The sequence below is a fragment of the Paramisgurnus dabryanus genome, chromosome 5, assembly GCF_030506205.2.
Source record: "Paramisgurnus dabryanus chromosome 5, PD_genome_1.1, whole genome shotgun sequence".
Classification (NCBI taxonomy): Eukaryota; Metazoa; Chordata; class Actinopteri; order Cypriniformes; family Cobitidae; genus Paramisgurnus; species Paramisgurnus dabryanus.
The window spans coordinates 16,470,858-16,491,857 of NC_133341.1; the positions used below are offsets into that span (position 1 = coordinate 16,470,858).

Below are 21,000 nucleotides of genomic sequence, written 5' to 3' on the forward strand. Positions count from 1 at the left end.
GGCTTAGCGAGAGCCCAGAAGCAGACAGTGATTCCTCCTCCTGGCAAAACCACATCCAGCCAGAGGATCTCCTCCAAACCTTGGAATCTTCAACATCCACAGATTCATCCCTCATTGAAGGTATAATCTCTCCCAATTTTAAAGTTTGAACCCCTATCATAGCATATGTGTACTTTTTCAAATAGTCAGTGCACTAATCTTGTGATGTTCTAAACACAACAGAGCTTTGCAAATTACAATTCATTCACCTTAACAAATGCAACGAGAGCAGTTACCTTAGAAACACTGAAGTCTGAAGTACCTATTTTTTGTGTCCCTCCCTCCATACAGACTCTGTAGACTCCCCGCTGCAGACTGAGCTAGTGATGAACGCAGTGGATTTGGAGGCGGAGTCATGGAGCCTAGCAGTAGAGCCTCAGTTTTGTAAGATGCAAGAAAAACGCATCATCAAGAGACAGGATGTGATTTACGGTCAGCTGAAACAGTTTTTACTACAGCTTAACTCATTCACTGCCACTTTTTTTTTTAGTTGCTTGCCAGCATTTTTTGTAATTTTCACAAAAGTTTAACAAAATGCATTCCAGAAAAAATGTTCTTCTAAAAATATATAAACATACAAATCTATCAAATGACAGAACAGACCCTCTGCTTTCAAACAAACAATAAACTAACAAACAAAACAGGGAAAAAAACTTTTCATCTCATCTATATTTCCTTCTCTGCTTATAAACTCTTAAATATGGGTATTTTTCTTTAAAAATACATTATTTTAGCAATGAGCTGAAATAATTGGATTTTTGTGAAGGAATTTTGTGAGAGCTCAGATTCAGAACGATTATCAAAACATACACAGAGTTTAAATTTAGTAAAAACAATTTGGCTCAGTTTTTTTATAAATTGGTTCAGTGTGTCATCTAGTGGATATTGGCGGTATTGCATATTAACATAAAACTTCATCAGGAACATGTTTTTTATGCAAACGTTTTCTCTTAATTGACAAGATAACTCGTCAATGGCGGGGAAAGAGTTAAATGTTCTGTGCACTGAAACGTTTAAGGTATTATTTGTGCTGTTTATGTTATTTAAACAAGTGTCTTGTGTTCTTCTAATTCAGAGTTCATGCAGACAGAACTCCATCACGTTCATACCCTTATGATAATGGCGGAGGTCTTCAGGCGGGGAATGCGGGAGGAAGTCGGACTGGATGCGGACACTATTGGTCGGATTTTTCCTTGTTTGGATGAATTAATACTTTTGCACCGTGACTTCCTGTCATCGATGAGGGAGCGACGACAAAGCTGTATCCAGCCCAACAGCACCAAGAACTACCTCATTCACCGTTTGGGGGACATTTTTATGCAACAAGTACGTAAAGTAGTTTGAATATTTCTAATCTAAGTGTGACAGTCCAGAATTCAAATTCAAAGTGGCCTAGCAGTTACCTAACATTTGGTATGGGGTCCAGGTGATTAAAAAATACAGGGTAGGCAAATGAAAGAAAAAAACTTTTGATAAAAAGGGAAAATTGGCCCTAACTGTTGATTCATCTAAAGATATTTTTCTTTTTAAATAATATCACTATATTCCAAAACCTTGTCTGCTTTATAAGCTGTGGGTGTACAATCCCCTTTATTCCCTTTTTCTCACCCTACTGTACAATGTTATATCTACTTTCCACTGTCTGTGTACATGAAAAATGCCAAAAGAAAAAAATATATAATTATACTAGTCTTAAAGTATTACAATAGAATGGTGTGAATTTTTTGCCTTCCATAGTTCTCCCAGGAGAATGCAGAAAAGATGAAACAGGTGTATGGTGAGTTTTGCAGTCACCACACAGAGGCAGTCAGTTTCTTCAAAGAGCTTCAGCAACAGAACAAAAGATTTCAGCTGTTTATTAAAGTAAGTGTCAAATCACACAATAAGTAGACATATTTTCCATATTAATACTGTATATGAGAAGCTCTGATGCAAAAGGCACTAGTTTTGTTTCAAATGTGCTTCATCCCGGCCTCAGGCCATACAGAAATACCGGTTAGATCCAATCCAATAAGAGTCTGCTAAAAATACTCATATACACAAAACTTAAATGAGCACTTAGATGGTTTTGCATCCGAGCTCTTCAGATTATTTTATGCTTTTTGACTACGCTGGATTTTATAAGTTAATCTGAGCTTTTGGTTTCCGCAGCAACAAAGTAGCAACTCGCTGGTAAAGAGACGAGAGATCCCAGAATGCATTTTATTAGTGACACAGCGAATCACAAAGTACCCTGTCCTCCTGGAGAGGATACTGCAGTACACAGAGGGTATTGATCCTCTCACACTAATGCAAATATAGAGATGCATATATACAGTGCACATAAGACTGGACTCAATCTGGTCATTATCTCTCTCTCTTTCGGTCAGAGGGCACAGAAGAGCACGCTGACCTATCTCGCACACTTGTTCTGATCCGAGAGTTGATCTCAGCTGTGGACCAGAGTGTGAGTCAGTACGAGCAGAACCAGAGGTTGAGCGAGGTTCTGGGTCGTATGGAGAACAAATGCTCGACCAAGCTGAAAAGCGGTCACACCTTCCGCAAGCAGGACATCACCAATGGCAGGGCTCTGCTACACGAGGGCCCTCTGCTCTGGAAGACGGCCACAGGAAGATTAAAAGGTCAGCGCATTGACATGCCATGTTTCTGTTTAAATAACTGAGTGGTCTGGTTAAGTGTGAACAACACATCCAGCCCCTCTTGCATACAGTCCACCCCCCCATAATTTTCTACATATCAAATAAAAACAATATTTTAATTTAGTTATTTTGGTGTTTTAATTAACATTTTTCACAAATTTTTTTTGTAACACATTAACAGTTATTCATCTAACGTAAACAATAGCATACAGAACTTACCTGGCAAGCTGAATTGGCTAAATTAACAACCAATGAGAATCAAGTTCACCAAGCTCCTGAACTCATTCCACATCACTGAATCATGAAAATAAAGGAGAAGCATATAGCGCCCTCTCGTGGCTATAGACAGTAATGTTTTTTCTTGGTTCATGTTAGTCAGTATGAATTAATTTTGACATATATATCAGTCACATCTGACTATAAGTCACAGGGACGTGAAAGTGCGATTTATTGTTTTGAAAATACAGTAGATAAAAGAACTTAATATGCTGTAGACTTTGATAGCTGACATTGAAACCCATGTGCATTAAACAACCTGCATACATGTCTAAATAAGATCAAATCATATCTCTCCACAAATGTCCTCTTTTTAATTTGTGATAAAACGGAAATCGTCGTCTTTGGCCCCAAAAACGCCAAGTCTCACCTCCAACCTGACCTCCAGTCATTTTATCCCTCCACAGCATCGCAGGTGAAAATTCTTGGGGTAATATAATATTCAACACCAACTCTACCTTCGATAAACAACTCAGTTCGGTCTTGGGTCCAGTTTTTTATTTACCTTTGTTTGCTTATTAACTTATTTGTGTTTTATTTTATGAAATCCTGCTTTGCATATGAAGTAACCGTTTTACAAAAGCAATAAGCCCCGCAAAGCAGTGGAATTACAGTGTATTTTATAACAGCTAAGGGGGTTTTAACAACGCCCCTTAGCTCTTATAAAATGCACTGGTAACCCACTGATTCTTGGGGCTTATTGTTTTATTTTACCCTTGCCTTTAATTGAACTTTGATGTATTATTCCAAGTTACACTGTCCCTGTGTTATTTTATGTATACTTATTGTTTATTTTTTATGCGCTTTATAATAAAATGAACTTGAACATGGATTTATTTCATTGATTCATTGCATTTTATTGTCAACAGATGTCCTGGCGTTTTTGCTGTCAGATTATCTGGTGATTCTTCAGGAGAAAGATCAGAAGTACATCTTTGCTGCTGTGGTTGGTTTCTATACTTACTATAAATTTTTAGCTTCATTGAATATTAAGGAATCGTTCACTGAAAAAGTAAAATTCTCATTTACTCACCCTCAAGTTGTTTTGCTAAACACAAAGGAAGATATTTTGAATAATGTTTGTAACCAAACAAATAGGGGCACCATTCACTTCCTTAGTATAATTTTTTCCTACTATGGAAGTCAATGGTGCCAAAACATTCTTTAAAAAAAATCTTCATTTGTGATCAGCAGAACAAAGACATTTTACAGGTTTAAAACAACTTGAGGGTGAGACAATGATTACAATTTTTTTTTGGGGGTGAAATATTCCTTTAAGTTTGTGTAAACATGTGATAACCTTCTCTCCACATGATTCTGTCTCGCAGGACCTGAAGCCTCCAGTGATTCCTTTGCAGAAGTTAATTGTGCGAGAGGTGGCCAACGAGGAGAGAGGCATGTTTCTGATCAGTGCCTCTTCACCTGGGCCTGAGATGTATGAGGTGCACGCTGCTTCTAAAGAGGAGCGCAATACCTGGATGAGACTCATCAGAGAAGCTGTGGAGAAGTATGTACCATAGCCCTGAGTGTGTGCAGTATGTGTGGTAGGATTGAATATCAGTCTTTGCTGGTTCCCAAACAGCATAATTTTTGGTCAGTCGTTGCCACTATGATGTGAGCCTGTGAGGCTTTGAGTTATGGCAATTATTGATATAAAATGTTGTTCCACAGTCTATTAGGACAGCCGGTTTATTAACAATGGTAAACTTTATTATCTGTGTTAGGGTGTAATTGTAAAGATTGGCTAATGTTTTAACTTGTTTTGCTTAGTTGCCCTGAAGAGGAGACTGAAACCACAAGCGAGTCAGAAGAGGAAAGGAGAGTTGCTGAAGCAAAAGTTCAAAAGATTCACAGGTTACAAGGTGAAACAACCAATCAGTTTCTCACATACATTCATCATATTTCCCCTAGGTTCTGAAAAAGAACAGCTGACACCAGCAGCGTACATGTAAATATTGACTATGCTTCTGCTTTTAGCCTGGTAAGGCAAGCTGCCCACCAGCATTAAATATTAAAGACGAAGATCTAAACACAACATATGCTGGTGACCAGTCTTTCCTGCAGTTTCCATTCTCGATGACATTAAAGTGAAAATCTTTTTTCCACTGTGTCCTTCAACAAGGTTTTTAATTTGTGCAAGCAAAAGATCCTCTTGCACCTCTTTGAATATGACAACCAAATGACCTTCTTTCTCAGAGTCTCTGTGCGGCCACGATCAGCTGATATGTGCCAATCTGGAGGAGAAAATGCACATCTATGCCGAGCTGTCAATCATGGCTGGCCAGCGTGAGGCGGGACCAGAGCCCAGACTGCTTGTACGGCCCAGTACTGAAGATGTTCCTCAGGCTGCTGTGCTACTTAATGCAGCGCTTAAAGAGGGTGAGAATCAGCTGGCACATGCATACACAGCACCTCATTTACAGTCATGCACACATGCACGTGTCTTTGTTCAAAATTGTTCCATTAAAGCCACAATATGTAATAAAATGAAATTAAAACGTGCACCTTTTGCAGGTGTATACTTGCTTTTTTCCAAAAGTTCCCAAGAATTTGAAAATCTAGATAAAATCTTATTTTAAATAATGGCTCATCCCGTGTCACCAATCAATGAAGTAATATCTATGCTATCCTCGATTTCTGTTGTGCCTTGCAGCTAATTCAATATGATGGCATAAACATACAGGTTATAAGAAATTAAATAATTACCTCATCGAATTAACATGATTAGCGTATTCTGTACGTCTATGGATGGTGAAAACAATATCTCCCATTGTTCCACTCTCATTCACAACGCCATTAAGCTTCACCTTTGTTATTGTTTTGAAAATGCGACCTCTATTGGTGAAATCCTACATATTGTGCCATTAACATATAATTTATTAAATATCTTAAAGACCGTTTCACTTTTTCAATCTGTTAACACATTTATTCAGTTTTACATTACATTACTGTTCTGTGTGATGTGATCTCTCTCATATAGTCTCAACAAGTCCCTAAACTAGATAATTAAATTATGAACATAGATCCTTATTATAAGTGGCTTTCATGATTGTAACCCATATTGGATGTTTAACAGAAGTAGTCATTTGCATTTTTTTTTGTTAGATGGAATTGATTAACTGAAGCACAACAAGTAAAGTATCACTTACTGGTACACAGTAATTTATACAGTGGCCCGTTTTAGAAAGGAGGTTAAGTGAAAAATCTGAGAGAACCCTGGGTTTTCAGTTTCAGAATGGGAGGTATGTTAAACCCGAGACAGCGGGGTAAGTCAAGCCTGTTTCAGAAGAAGAAGTAACATATACTCATATGTTTGCAGGGTAACTTACACTGTGAACCTAACCTGGTCTATAAACTCAGAGTTTATTGCGGTCTCCTCCCCATTTTTGAACGAGTAGCGGTGCCATTTAGTGTCATCTCGTTAGTTAATTTAGTACATTTATTAATTGCACACATTTTTATTACGTACACCGTACATTTTTTAAAGTTATAATCAAATTGCCAGTGCAAGTTTTATAAATTACACAAAAATGTTAACCAAAAATTTGAAACAGTAAATTGACATGACTTGTAAAGCTAATTTGATATACTTTGGTGCAAACACCATTATGACAAAAATCTCATGTCATTATATAGAGGATCCTGTAGTGCAGTGTTTCCCAACCAGGGGGCCAGGGCCAACGGGGGGCCTTGGCAGATTTCCAAGGGGGCCCTCAAGATGACTTAAAATTATAAAAAATTGTGAGTGGGGAACCTTCGAATATTGTTGTGGGCAACTAGGGGGCCTTGAAGTGAAAAAGATTGTGAACCACTGCAGTAGTGCAGATGATGATGTTTGTCATTTGATGATGTCATTTGTAGGAAGTTGCATTTATGTATTATTATGAAGAGGATTTTGAGACCCAGGGTGGATTTTTTGTGCTCGTGCTCTTGCTCCAAACAGTTGCTTTTATATTTCTTATGAATTCACTCATCAGAGCCACTGGTCTAGTGGGTAGTGCTTTGCGCAGTGGTCAGAGGATGTACTTTCGGCGATTTAAGTTCGAATACTGGCTTGGTGTTTTTTGGATTTATTAATGACAAACAGTTGTTTTGTCCATGGGATTGCATCTGCATAAAAATTAATATAAGGTTCAATAACGTACAATCTTCAGTTTATTTATAAATCTGATATTTTTACAACTCCTGTTATTAAAATATACGCTCACAGTTGCTGTACATTTGCAGCAGCACTTTCAGTTTTAGTAGGGAAAAGTATCCATATCTCTTTTTTATGGGCTGTTTCCTTGGTAAATCGAAATATCGGTGATCAAATAATGATGGTGTTTCATAGTGGCTGTGCACATGCTTAACTAGGAGTCAACCTACTTAGAGTCGATTGAACTAACTCATTTCAGCTGTTCAAGTTTTAACTCAGAGTTGGTTGAACCTCCTTCCTAAAACAGGCCCTAGGACTAATGTGAAAGCCAAGACACCTAAAAAACACTCCACATAAGTACTATTTACTCCAAGCTTGAATAGCTATTAAATAATTGTCGGTTTGAATGTATGTGTTTGCATGTCTTTGCTTGTATATTCTTACAGCTGACCTATAATACATATAAGATAAATCATCAAAGAATTCTTTATATTGTGTTGAATACAAGTACAGTAATATTTGTAGTTAGTTATATCTTGCTCTCTCTTTTTCTCTTTATTAGCGGAGAACTTGAAAGCAGCTCTCTCATCCCACTGCACCAGTATAGATGAGCAGATCCAACATGAACCCTGTACATCTCCATCCTCACCGCTCTCTGAGCTTCAGAGCCCTCTGGCTGACACCTCTCGGTGTGAGGAGGATGAGCAGAGAGGAGAAGGTGGTGTGGAGACAGAAGCCATTATTCACAGCATAGTCGCTGACGAACATTTAGACTTGAAGGTAAATGTGCTGTAAATGTTGCTTTTACAAGCTCACGTAGCAATAAAACATTCACTATTAACATAGTGACTTAGTTCAATAATAATGCTTTAAAAATATAGTAGGCTAACTGTGGTACTATAATTTTATGAATAGAAATAAAGTTACACGAGTAAGAAATATTAAATGTTTTTTTGTATTAATGATTTAAACTGTAGTCTTACCCAAAAGGCCATGTGCAGCATGTGCGGTAGAATCTCCAAGCGCCACATGAATAATTCACATTATTTTTTCACTATCACATCTCATCCTTTATGTTACTAAGTATTAATGAGCTTGAAATAAGAGTCCATTTCGCGGCCTCATGGGTCCCGTTTCATTAAAAATAAAAGCCAAGAATTAGGCCTTCATTTTCTTGGATGTCTTTTCTGCTGTCGCTGGCCGCATGCTGTACAGTACGTCATGCTAAATTAGTTATTGTGCTGCTGACTTGGGCAAAAGTTCACAGAAAGAGATTATCAATATTTAAAAGCAACAATCATTTGCTTGTCCTTTTCTTACAATTTATTGAAAACTGCCTTCCAGGTGAATTTCAGACATTTAGCTTTGATTTTAAGTTTTAGATATTCATTATACATTTATTCTCTGCAATTTTGTGTATGGATCAGCATGCTAATTTTGGTATTTTATGTAAACTGTTGCAGGTAACCGATTACCTTCTGTAGAAATATGACAAACGAAAACAGTTCAGTCCACCAGATGGTGCTGTACACCTAATAATGACAAAGTGAACATAAATCTTACCTTAAGAGGGCAGACTTGTTTTCTGCTGATTTTGACGCAAATTATGTATTCATGGCAACTTTTTTCCCATCGACACTTCAACACTAACATCTCAAACTGCACTTATATTGATTCCCGAAGTGATTCGCACTTTCCAGTCCAGGACAATATTTAATGGACCTAGAAAACTGACCAACATAAAACACAGTGAAGGCAGTGAAACCGCAACCAATATAACTGGCATATGAGAGTTTTTGGTGGCCCTTCTCAATTTCTTTTATTATTATTTTTTGTTGTTGTTGAGAAAATCAATACACATACCTTAATGTAAAGTAGACACAACGTATGCACTTTCATTTCACAGTAAAGGAGGAAGCAGATGTCTGCCAAGAACATAAATGAAATATATTGATCAGTAGTCAAGAAGATATTGTATTGGAGTCATCAACAGGATGTAGAATTTGACACAAACAAAAGCGAGGCGGTTTTGCTTTTGCTGTTGTTTTCTTGCTTTTATTTATGATATTTTTTTGCTCAATGCAGGTGAGTCAGAGTGTCCAGAGTTTGACTCAGCTGCTGTACAGTCTACAGGTGAGCTCACCTCTGTCACACAACCTTACAGAAACTGGAAGAATAATTATAGTGGACAGTCTGTTTACATCAGACACGCACGTACGGTACAAGCACGCATCATGACTCACTTGTAATAGCTCTGTCTAAGGCTTAGGTTTCACATTGCCTAAACATCTACACCAATTATGCGGTCTTATATAATACATATGTGGCCCTGATGCGTAATAGGAGGCTTTGTAATGCAGGTGTAATAAATTTCACACCTGCAAAAAAACTTTAAAAAACAGCAGTGGCATTTGCAAGCTACCTTTGACAGAAGAAATGATTAAGGTTTTGTTTCTTTTTATGATAAAAATAACCATTAAAGTCCTTTACAAGTAGTTTAAATGGAAACTGCCTAACTAACCTATCTGCCTCATTTATCTTAAATCTTAAAACAGTTGAAATTAACACAATTCATTAAAGCTGCAATCCATAACAAAACAAACAAAATTTAAAACTTTTTAAAGGTGCAGTGTGTAAATTTTAAGAGGATCTATTGACAGAAATGCTATGTAATATACACAACTATATTTTCAGTGCTGTACAAAGATCTTACTTAATGAACTGTATTGTTTTTATTACCTTAGAATGAGCAGTTTTTATCGACATACACCGCGGGTCTCCTTAAAGGAATAGTCTACCCTTTTGCCATATTAAACTATGTTATTACCTCAACCTAGACGAATTAATACATATCTATCTTTTTTCAATGCGTGCACTGTACAGCGTGGTGTGAATGTGTTAGCATTTAGCCTAGCCCCATTCATTCCTATGGTACCAAACAGGGAAGCCACCAAACACTTCCTTGTTTTCCCTATTTAAAGACTGTTACATGAGGAGTTATACCAGTAAGTATGGTGCCACAAAATAAAACTTTTTTTGGTACCATAGGAATGAATGGGGCTAGGCTAAATGCTAACACATTCACAACGCGCTGTACAGTGCACGCATTGAAAAAAGATAGGTATGTATTAATTCGTCTAGGTTGAGGTAATAACATGTTATTTTGTTTCTTTAATAACATGCACCGCCATGTTTCTAAAGAAACCCCAAAAGGACAAACTGCTTTACAGAGTGTGTGTCGTCACTTTGTTGTCTCAGACAGCAAGATGTTTTTCCTGTGGTGGCCACCGTAGTTTCTCTATGCGTTTTGATAGGGAGGGTTAAAGGAAAACACCACAGTTTTTCAATATTTTACTATGTTCTTAGCTCAGCTTAGACTAATTAATAAATACCCATCTTTTTTCAATACGTGTACTTAATTTTTATACAGTGCATCGTGAATGTGTTAGCATTTAGCCTAGCCCCATGCATTCCTTAGGATCCAAACAGGGATGAATTTAGAAGCCACCAAACACTTCTATGTTTAAAGACTGTTACATAAGTAGTTACACGAGTAAGTATGATGGCACAAAATAAAATGTGGGGAAGAGTACTTAGTTTGCAGCACTTCGACCTTAGGCGCAGTAATATTGACAGAAGATTGAGCAAGAGGGGGAATAGTCAGGAGTGATGACGTTACTGCGTGCCAAGGTCAAAGTGCTGCAAACCAAGTGCTCTTCCGTCATACAATATAGTTCAAATTTTTATCCGCTTAAAAAAAAACGTTTTGTTTTGTGCCACCATACTAACTCGTGTAACTACTCATGTAACAGTCTTTAAATAGAGAAAACATGGAGGTGTTTGGTGGCTTCTAAATTCATCCCTGTTTGGATCCTAAGGAATGAATGGGGCTAAGATAAATGCTAACACATTCACGGCATGCTGTACGAAGATAAAGTGCACTGTAAAGTGTATTGAAAAAAGATAGGTATGTATTAATTCGTCTAAGTTGAGGTAAGAACATAGTAATTTTTTTTTTAAACGGTGGTGTTTTTCTTTAATCAGTGGACTGGGTATTTGGTTGCAATTCACAATCACTCCATTAGAAGCTGCTAAAATATACACACATCACCTTTAAATTAAAAAATTCAAAAGTTACGGATAGCTGCTTTAAGTCACTGTAGATTAAAAGACGCAGATGCATTTCATGCAAAGAGCTTTTGTAAGTTGATACATTTACTTGCAAAACAGGGCAGAGGATTTGAAAAAGGCCAGTCACCTGGCAACAGTTTAGCAGGGAATGTTTACCACACTCCAGCTAATTCTAGAGAATAAGAGTCATTGTCTGCAGTGATCAAAGACACTTTACCTTTGATCTCTTTTACTGTCAACAGGCCGCGGTCACCATTCAAGACAGTTGCTACGAAGTTCAGAAACTCCTCCTTCTGTTATCAAGCCCAGCCCCTAATTCCCGCCCATTTCCTATTGTTCGCGGCAACCTGGCCCTGCAGGAGCAGGAGCGCCAGAGGGAGGTGGAGCGTAGGCGGGAGGAGCTGGCAGACGTGACACGTCTACGGGACACCCTGGTGCGGGAACGCCAGCAGTGGGAGCGGGAGTGCCATGCGCGGGAAGTTCAACAGTGGGAGATTGAGGCGGCATTGGAGGGAAGGGAGTTCTTATGCCACCTAGAGGAGCGGAGGTTACAGAGCGAGCGACAGGAACTCCAAGATCAGCTCCAGGAGTACCAACAAAGCCTGGAGAGGCTGAGAGAAGGTCAGAGGAGCGTAGAGAAGGAGAAGGAAAGGCTGGATGCCCAGCGCAGACTGTTGGAGAGTCTGGAGCCTGAATCCAAGCAGAATCTGGTCATACCACTGGATGGGCAGCAGACACAGGTGTGTCTAATGTGAATGGGTGGGATTGTGTGCCACACGGTGGCGGTCTGTAAGGTTGTTTCTTGGCAACAATTATGTGCAATTTATTTTGTGCTTATCACATACAATTTACAGATTTAGCACAAGAAAAATAGGTACTACAATAAAAGATTTGGAACAATATTTACAGAGTTTAGATTCAAAGCTGCTGAATGCCACTTACATCAAAAATGAGATAATGATATTAGCTAAATGCTAATCCAAAACTTTCGCTTCAAACTCGCCAAATCCTTGCTTCAGGCCATTCAGATATACTGGTTTGTTGGCAGAATCCGGTCAATGTCAATCAGCGTAAAGAGGTCTCTACAGTATATGGCCACCCCACACCCCTGTCCCGTCGCAGTTTTTTGTAGCATCCCTATTGCCTCACTTTCTGTGGGTACATCTATTCCAGTTAAAGAGGGGGAGTACTCTGGCTTCAGGCTAATATCCTGAGCTCTGAGCCCTCCCCTTGGACAGCACGTCAAATAGGCTTTACCCTATTGATTGCATGTTAATGCAAACTTGTGAAATTAATATATTAGGACATTGACCGAATTTTTGATCCTTAAGCTTTATTAAGAGAGGACAGTGATGAGTGACTGGAGAGAGATAGAATGGGATTGCGAAACGACCATGGATCACATTCAAACTTGGGTCACTTGTCAGTACTTGGTCCTGAATACAACACGAGTGTGGCATTGACATGCATCACAGCGCCCCCTAATGTGTGTTTCAGTTTCTTCTTTTTTTTAGTTAAAATTCCAGTGTACCGTGGGAGGAACACTGCATTATTTGACAGACAACTTCATCAAATACAGTAACTCAAAAACAAAAAGCTAAACATGTCACATATTTTTGGAAAGTTGAAATTCTTGTGATTCGAATGATGTAAACCGTTTTAAGATACACTCAACACAGCAGGTACAATTTGTATCATTTTAGGCATTTTTTTAGCCTTTTTCAGTAATGCTAAGGTTAATTCTGACTTTTATCATTTGCAAGGTTTTTAGTTGCATATTTAGTGATTTTGTGACTGTTTACTATGTCTTGTCCAAAGAAATGGATTTTAGGGTTTTGCCGTGAAAGACAGTAAAATTTGTTAAAGGAACACGCACAGATTTTGGGAATTTAGCTTATTCACTGTATTGAATAAGGTGCTGCGAGCAAATCACTCCGCCCAAGTAGCAGTGCTTCTCCTTCTGAGAATATAGTTCTCAGTATGTATACAGTTTAAAGATGGCTGTGTCTCATATGACCTTGTTATTTGTACACGATGTGACTATACAAATCATAACACATAAATAGGAAAATTTTCGCGTTATTTTGTGACTTATTCGGAGCAGTTTGCTAGCTGGAGCCATTCACTTACAGACTTTGTGCTAAGCTAAGCTAGCGGGGGCTGTGTCAGACAGAGTTACAACACGCACGGAGATAAGAAAGGTATGTATGGACTTATCTAACTCTGGGGGATACAGTGAATAAGCTAAATTCCCAAAATATGGGTGTGTTCCTTTAAAAACCATAAAAAATCCCATCAAAGTAAAATTACTGAACCTCAATATAAGAGCCTGATGTAAAAATGTTCATTTACAAGAATACATGTTAGATGCACTTAGAAGGTTTTGCATCTGAACATTTTTTTATTTGTAAAATTTACCCAACGTTTACCAAATGGACCAAACCTGCACTCCTTACATTACCATTATTCATTTATATTGCGAACCTTTCACAATTCAGATAGATAATAAATTAAAAGTAGTCTTGTGACGACAAAAACAATCACCCACAAAGAAGGGGCTGGAGGGCTACGGCGTTCAAAACAGTATCCAGAATGTCAAAAAAGTGTATATAAATCGAAGGTGGTCTTTGACAAATAAGCAAAATATCAAAAACAACAATAGGACACCAAGGTACTCTTCTTAATAAAACCGCTTTAATAAAGGTGCTAGTTCATAATGGAACTTTAAAACATACCAGCATGTTTCGGCCTACATCTAGGGCAAAAGTATTGTGACAATTTGCTCTTTTTACAAGGTGGGACTTCTATCTGTAAAGCAGTCAAATTTAGCACTGCACTTTACCCCTTCATGCAGTAGTAATAGCACTGTCTTGTTAATTTATAGTCCGATTAATTTATAGCTTTCCGATCAGCGATCCAAGATCATTTGCACATCCTGATGGACCTCCACTGTTGTGTCTACACCTGTGGTGGATTGTTTGTGCCTTAATTTTGCTTTGGGATCTTTGTAGTGTGCGCATATACACATATGTGCATTCTCTCTACATCTATTTATGTATTTTTCAAATGTTCCTAAAACCTTTAGCTGGAGGCAGGTCATAAAGCACAGCGTGAGTCTGGAGACACAGCTGTCTTCGAAACATTGAAATATCTATTTTCCTCATCTCGCCTTTACTCTATTGCCAAAACACCCAGGTAGTGATGTCATAGGGAAGCTTTCCCAAATCCTCTCTCATCTGACTTTGAAGATGAACCAAAACGCTTAGGTTACTCACGTAACCCCGGTTCCCTGAAATAACGGGAACGAAGCATTGCGTCAGTTAGCTGACGCTACGGGGGGGGGAAACTCCTGTTTACTCCGTGACTGAAGCCTATTGGTTAACGTCTGTACAAAGTACAGACCAATGACGTTTGAACCCGCGCGCGGGAGGAACGCGTCCCTATATAAGCGCGGTTCAATCGTCAGGAGCTCATTATTATTCGACTGAAGCGCGCAGCCGAATAACACTCGCTGCGTAGACGTTTGTAGCACGGCAAGAGACGCAATGCTTCGTTCCCGTTATTTCAGGGAACCGGGGTTACGTGAGTAACCTAAGCGTTCCCTTTCAATACGGTTCACTTCGCATTGCGTCAGTTAGCTGACGCTATGGGGGAACGTAATCCCATCACGCCGTGCATACACAACGTACTGAAGTGCCTTACCGGAGAGACACTGCGTGTGGCCCTATATCCGGCATATTCACAGCTTTAAAAGCAAATGTGTAAGCACCATATAAATTGTTGACGCGCACACGGTGGGGTTTTAAACGCACCGGGGGCACATAACATAGCACAAGACGGCGAGGTACGCGCCGCGGCTGTGCGAGATAAGTAAATTCAGAGTCACGTTGGTGAGCTCGCTGAGCGCACCGTGGTGTACACATAAAACGCATGAGCGTGCATGATTGAGCCGAGAGAACCTGCGCTCGTAGGGCAGGGACGTCTAAGCTGTACAATCTGACAACGTAGACGGCGAAGACCAGCCGGCCGCGTAGCAGATATTAAATATAGATATAGATACCCCTGTAGACCAAGTTCATGAAGAAGCCAAACTCGCACAGAGTGGGCTCTATATAGGACATAGCTCATAGAGGGGCGTGAGCCAGTGCGATGGTTTCAACGATCCATCTAAATAACCACTGTTAGCAACAGACATACGTAGTGAGTGATCTGCGAAGCTCACGAACGGCCGATCTGACTATAATATGCGGCAGAACGGTTCGTAGCGTGGGATTATACAGATACCACAATAGTGTGAACCCCGGTGCACCCTCGAGCGCATCGGGATGCATATAGGTAGTATTATAGTGCACAGATCGGTGAGCTTTCCAAGCGCGCCGTAAATGTGTATTGACTATAAATTGCACGGGCACAGGTGAACACTTGAATACATCGTGAATGCATATAGATGAATCAGAGTGTTATAATGCACAGGCCGGCAAGATTCTCGAGCGCGCCGTCATGTGTTCTGATAATAAATTGTGCGCACACGGGTGAACTCTTCAGTGCACCGTGAATGCGTATAGATAAATCAGTGCACACAACGCGCCGTGAATGTGTACAGATATGATTGATGAACGTAACGGTGGGCACCCAACGCACCGTGAACGTACACAGATGAACAACAATGTATGTGTCACAAAGCATAACACAGCTGTGTATACAGGTGAGCTTTCCCAAGCGCATCTTATTGTATACCAAAATGTTATAGCGTGTACATGTGAGCTTCTCTAAGCGCACGGTGGACGCATATAATTAAAAACCATATCGTGCATACAGGTGAGCTAATGGGCGCACCTTTAATGCAACAAACCTCAGTAGTGCGCGAAGCAGGGATGTCGAAGCTGTAAACTGACAACGTGGACGGCGGGGACCAGCCGGCCGTGTCACAATTGTCTAATGAGAAACCTCTAAGACCATGCCCATGCTCTAAGACAAGTGAGCATAATTGTCACGGGAGGTGATAACGTCAACGATCCATAAATAGCCTGTATTGACAGGTGCTCTAGTGAGTGATCTGTGACGCAGATAAACAGCTGATCGTCTGATGTACGTCAGACGTATGTGTCATACAGGACCTTGGACAGTTCCAGAGCGCTGTGCCTCGGGCACCGTCCGTATCTGAGAAATGACAGGCTTATGAATAAAGTGAATGGCCAGCCGTAAAAGCATGGTTCGCTGTTACCGCCGCCGTCCGCATCTGAGAGATGACAGGCTTGTGAATTAAATGAATGGTCGGTCGTAAAAGCGTGGTTCGCTGTTATCACGGCCACATAGATATAGGTAGGGGAGAGAGCCGCCGTGCCTCTGTAGTGAGGAGAAAAGTGTTCCACCGGCGATTCGCGGGGGGTTTTGACTTTCAAATGTCACTAGACAGAATGGATCAGACTTTGCATAAGGACGCCTCGTGAAAGGGGTCCTAGCAGCTTGTGTCAATGTGTCATAAGGCACGTAATGTAGGTCGTGTCCCACGGATGCCATCTCCGCACGCCCATCGTAATGGGTTAATATTGGTAGTTTAAGCATGAGATGCGTATCACTCTGATTGAACATAGCTTATAAAGCGATGCAATGAGTTTATAAAGGAGATGACTCGTCAGCTTGTTCAGGGGGCGAGATCTCAGTCTGGTTCGGTAAATAATGAAACCACCGTAGATTGCCCGACCGCATTATCACAATAACACGGTCGAGAGTGCTGCAGTGCTAAATCATCCTCTTAATGTACCGTATTCACAGTACAAGGTGATTTATATGAGACAAACGGCGTTCCACGCGCCGAAGGCTGATTGCCGTCGTAAAGCGTGTTCAACCCACAGCAAATGCTGGGCTAGCTCGTAATGACAGCACTTCATGCAGCCGTGTGTAACTTAAGCAAGCTTCCCGGCCGTCAGCTCGGGGCGGGACCTTTGCTCAGTCAAACTGAAGTGGACTTATGAACAATGCCACGATATTCAGCTTTCTGAGGCTCGTTAGAGGGGTACGTGTGCCCGTCTTAAACGAGATGCCGCGCGCGTCTGACTGTGCGCGCGCTTTAAGCTTTGAAACTTATTGTGGCGGGTAGCAAGCTCACTTGAGGTTGATATTACCCTTAATATCTCCGAGTATTGGAGCGGAGGTGTGAGCGTCTTCGGATCCGCTAATATAAATCAGCTATATGGCCGAAAAACGTCATAAACCGCTTGGCTGTAAGCCTTTGAGTGGCCGTCCGGAGAGGGCGCGATTCAAACGCTTGGAGCCATGCAAAAGTCTGAGGCTGTCCTTCCTCTAGGAAGAGAGAATAACAGCCGTAAGACCGTGCTCGTTTGCGCCATCAGCATCGTAGCGAAGAAACTGAGGTGGGCTGCGAGCGAATTTGGCAGAAAGGTGTTAGAGACACCGTACAGTCGTGGGGTGTCAATACACAGTATATGGCCAAACCGGGGTTTTTTCGGCTAGCGTCGATAGAATTATGGACAGCGGGCCGTGTGTGCGTATTACTGATTGCTTGTCAGTAAGGCGATAAAGTGTTTAGAGACACCGTACAACCGTGGGTGTCAAAACACAGTATAGTAAGCACGGAAATTACTCTTTTTAGAGGAATTAAATACCGTTCGCCACTATAGTGAGGTCGCATAGCCGACAGTATTACACAGTATGTTTGGATAAACAGCACACAGAAAACATTTCAGGGCAGTCCAGCCGAGGCGCGACATAACCCCTTTTCTCCCAGACAGTTTCGTTCTCTGTTGATGCAGCTGTGCTGCGGAGACCAGAGCTCAGCCGTTCAGGTGCACAAGCCTCAGTAGTGACGGTGACCGAACGGCTCACGGAGCAGGGTAGTATGTCTAGGTGGTTTAATGTCAGACTGAACCCATCGCAGAGAGGAAGTCTGCCGTGAGGCCCGCGGTTTTGCCGTTTATTAAAAGGGCAGAAAAACCGGGTATATATATAAGAATGTACCAATATTCAGCGCACTGATATAGGACGGGACTGAATAAAGGGAGGTATTCGGGCCTCAGTATATTATAAACAAAATCGTTCTGCCTCTGATTCCGTCTAAACCAGAGAGAAATTACCAGGCAGACGAAAAATGAGCTATCTGAAGTGAGATCGGCTCAGGCCAGTAAAGCTCTATAATAAGTGTTTTAGCGCTCCAATAGAGGCGTGTCCGCCTTATCGAGCAGACGAATGAGATCGTGCCGCTCCAGGAGGGGAGGGGCATGAAGCTCTCTTATAATGAGTGTTCTTGGTGCTCCAATAGCGGCGAATCGGCCCTATCGAGCAGACGAATGAGATCGCGCCGCTCCAGAGGGGAGGGGCATGAAGCTCTGTAATCGTTGAACACTGGACAGCTGCATTTAGAGGCAGCGAGCCGTAATACCGCGTGCTAGCTAAGCCGTTAAGAGACCTCACCACTGTGGGGAAAGGAGCGAGGGACTCCGCGAGCGTGGAGCACGAGTGGCTGTGCTATGACAGAGACAGGGGCAGACCGCCCGTGTTTGCTTGTCGTATGCATCTATACAGGTCTACGGTTCCCCGCGTGTTCATCTCAACAAGAGAGGAACGGCAGAGGGGAGCAGCAACACAGACAGAACAGCCATGCGTCTTGACGGTATCACCCGATGCACTCGGGGGATCAATATATGTGCCAGAGATCTCGCCACTGAATTTGAGAGGAGCGAAGGGACTCTGTAAGCATGAACGGTTGCGGTGTGACAGAACACAGGGGGGGTTAGCCCGTGTGTGCTTGTCTATGCATCCATCTAGTCTCATGGCTCGCCGTGTGTTCATCCCGGCGAGAGAGGAACAGCAGGGGGAGCACGAAACATGGATAAGACAACCAAAGCATAAGCGCGGTCCCGGCGTGGGAGGTGCCAGACCGGTAACGCGCTCGGAGGAAATTCATAGCAGAGAGGCTCACCGAGCCGCTGTGCTGGACGCTATTACAACAGCGCCTGCTCTTTTAGCTTATAGCTTTATATTAAAAATATTGATCTTACCGGGCGGCCGCAGGGGAGACCTCGTCAGGCGTGTCCGCTGCACAGGGCTCGTACCACGGCAAGCGAAGGCTATCTTCGGTTCTCGGCCGGAAAGCGGCAGGGGAAGACGCTAGACCTGGACTCTGCTATCTTCGGTCCTCAGCCGGAAAACGGCAGGGGAAGACGCTAGGCCTGGACTCCGCTGCAGGGCTTTTGTCAACGGCGAGGTAAGGCTTCTTCTTTTTCTTCGGAGCAGCGAGAGGTTCGCGCTGAAGGAGAAAATAATGAGCTCCTGACGATTGAACCGCGCTTATATAGGGACGCGTTCCTCCCGCGCGCGGGTTCAAACGTCATTGGTCTGTACTTTGTACAGACGTTAACCAATAGGCTTCAGTCACGGAGTAAACAGGAGTTTCCCCCCCCGTAGCGTCAGCTAACTGACGCAATGCGAAGTGAACCGTATTGAAAGGGAACTGTCAGTTATGAATTTAAGACAAAGATAAATTTTCCTACTTTTTCTCTTATCACATTCTTTTTTGTGTTCTTTTATTTTCCTTATCTTTCCTTCTTAAGGTTCTGCCTTAAGCAATATCACACAAGCGGGAGTGTATGTGAGTCACTGACATTTCAGACACAATATGGCCAGAATTTTGTACATTTTTGTTTTGCCAATGAAAATAGTTTTAAAGAAAGCCAAAGCAGAATCAACCATTATGTGTCATAGAGTAACACATCAACTGAAATCCTGTCTAAAACCCAGTAAAAAATAATTTGGTTACACTTTATTTTGATAGTCCACTTTAGACATTCTACTAACTATAAATAACTTTGCAACTACATGTCAACTAACTTTCAATAATTTGCAACTATACGTCAACTAACTGTCATTAGTGTATTAGTAGACTGTAAGGGTTGGGGTTAGGGAAGAGGTTTGGGTTAGTGGAATAAGTTGACATGCACATGCAAAGACACTAATAGACAGTTGAATGTCTGTTGAGATATCATCACAATAAAGTGTTAGTAGATATTAAGCAGACAGTCTACTAATTCACTAAAGATTGGTAGTTGATAAGTAGTTGCAAAGTTACTTATAATTAGTAAAATGTCTAAAGTGGACTATCGAAATAAAGTGTTACCAATAATTTTACTACTCTTACACTAAATATCAGCACTCCTTGTCAAGTCATATTAGATGTTCAGCTGTGTTTGCATTTCTTCTTTCTTTCCTGTATGCTTTTGTTTCTATATGTGCTCGCGATCTCTTCCTCCCTGTCTCTGTCATAGGATTAAAATTTTTTGGGGGATGATTGGATTAAAGCAACAGCCTCCCAACAAATAAATAAAAAAAGGCAGAACTCCAAACACATCAGGTCCAAAGCTGTAATGTTGCCTTTCAAGCAAAGTCAAATCAGATGTGGCAAGCCACTGATGTAGAAATCATTTCTTTCTTTGGCCTCCTGTACACAAAGAGGATTCGGCTGCGGTCAAACGTCTGTTTCATCCACACACATAAACAAAGCTGAGTCTCTGATTCATTACCTGGGATAATGAGAGCAAGTCATGGCTCATCAGTTTTAAGCCATGTCAGACGGTCTTAGCCTTTGCCTCCTGACCGCGTGCTAATAAACAAGATAATGATTAATGATAATTGAAAAACCCCTACCAAAACAAAATAATTAAAAACAACTCTGTACTCAGTTCTCCAGGTCAGGGAAGTGATGTATTATTTGGTTTAACAGGACGGTTTAAAAATGACCAGAAAGTGTTCAAGGGTAATGGT

General features: G+C 41.1%; 1 protein-coding gene across 4 annotated transcripts in view; it reads left to right on the forward strand.

Annotated features, from left to right (window-relative positions):
• The window catches only part of arhgef28a (Rho guanine nucleotide exchange factor (GEF) 28a), a 76,814-nt gene that overhangs the window by 49,909 nt on the left and 5,905 nt on the right, over positions 1-21,000 (forward strand). For all 4 annotated transcript variants that reach the window (XM_065266789.2, XM_065266792.2, XM_065266791.2 and 1 more), the window contains 13 exons: positions 2-120; positions 331-471; positions 1,115-1,365; positions 1,777-1,902; positions 2,191-2,308; positions 2,409-2,660; positions 3,824-3,900; positions 4,283-4,461; positions 4,725-4,816; positions 5,151-5,333; positions 7,655-7,872; positions 9,178-9,225; positions 11,466-11,963. In XM_065266789.2, coding sequence (XP_065122861.1) covers positions 2-120; positions 331-471; positions 1,115-1,365; positions 1,777-1,902; positions 2,191-2,308; positions 2,409-2,660; positions 3,824-3,900; positions 4,283-4,461; positions 4,725-4,816; positions 5,151-5,333; positions 7,655-7,872; positions 9,178-9,225; positions 11,466-11,963 — 2,302 coding nt within the window. The remainder of the gene's footprint in view (position 1; positions 121-330; positions 472-1,114; positions 1,366-1,776; positions 1,903-2,190; positions 2,309-2,408; positions 2,661-3,823; positions 3,901-4,282; positions 4,462-4,724; positions 4,817-5,150; positions 5,334-7,654; positions 7,873-9,177; positions 9,226-11,465; positions 11,964-21,000) is intronic.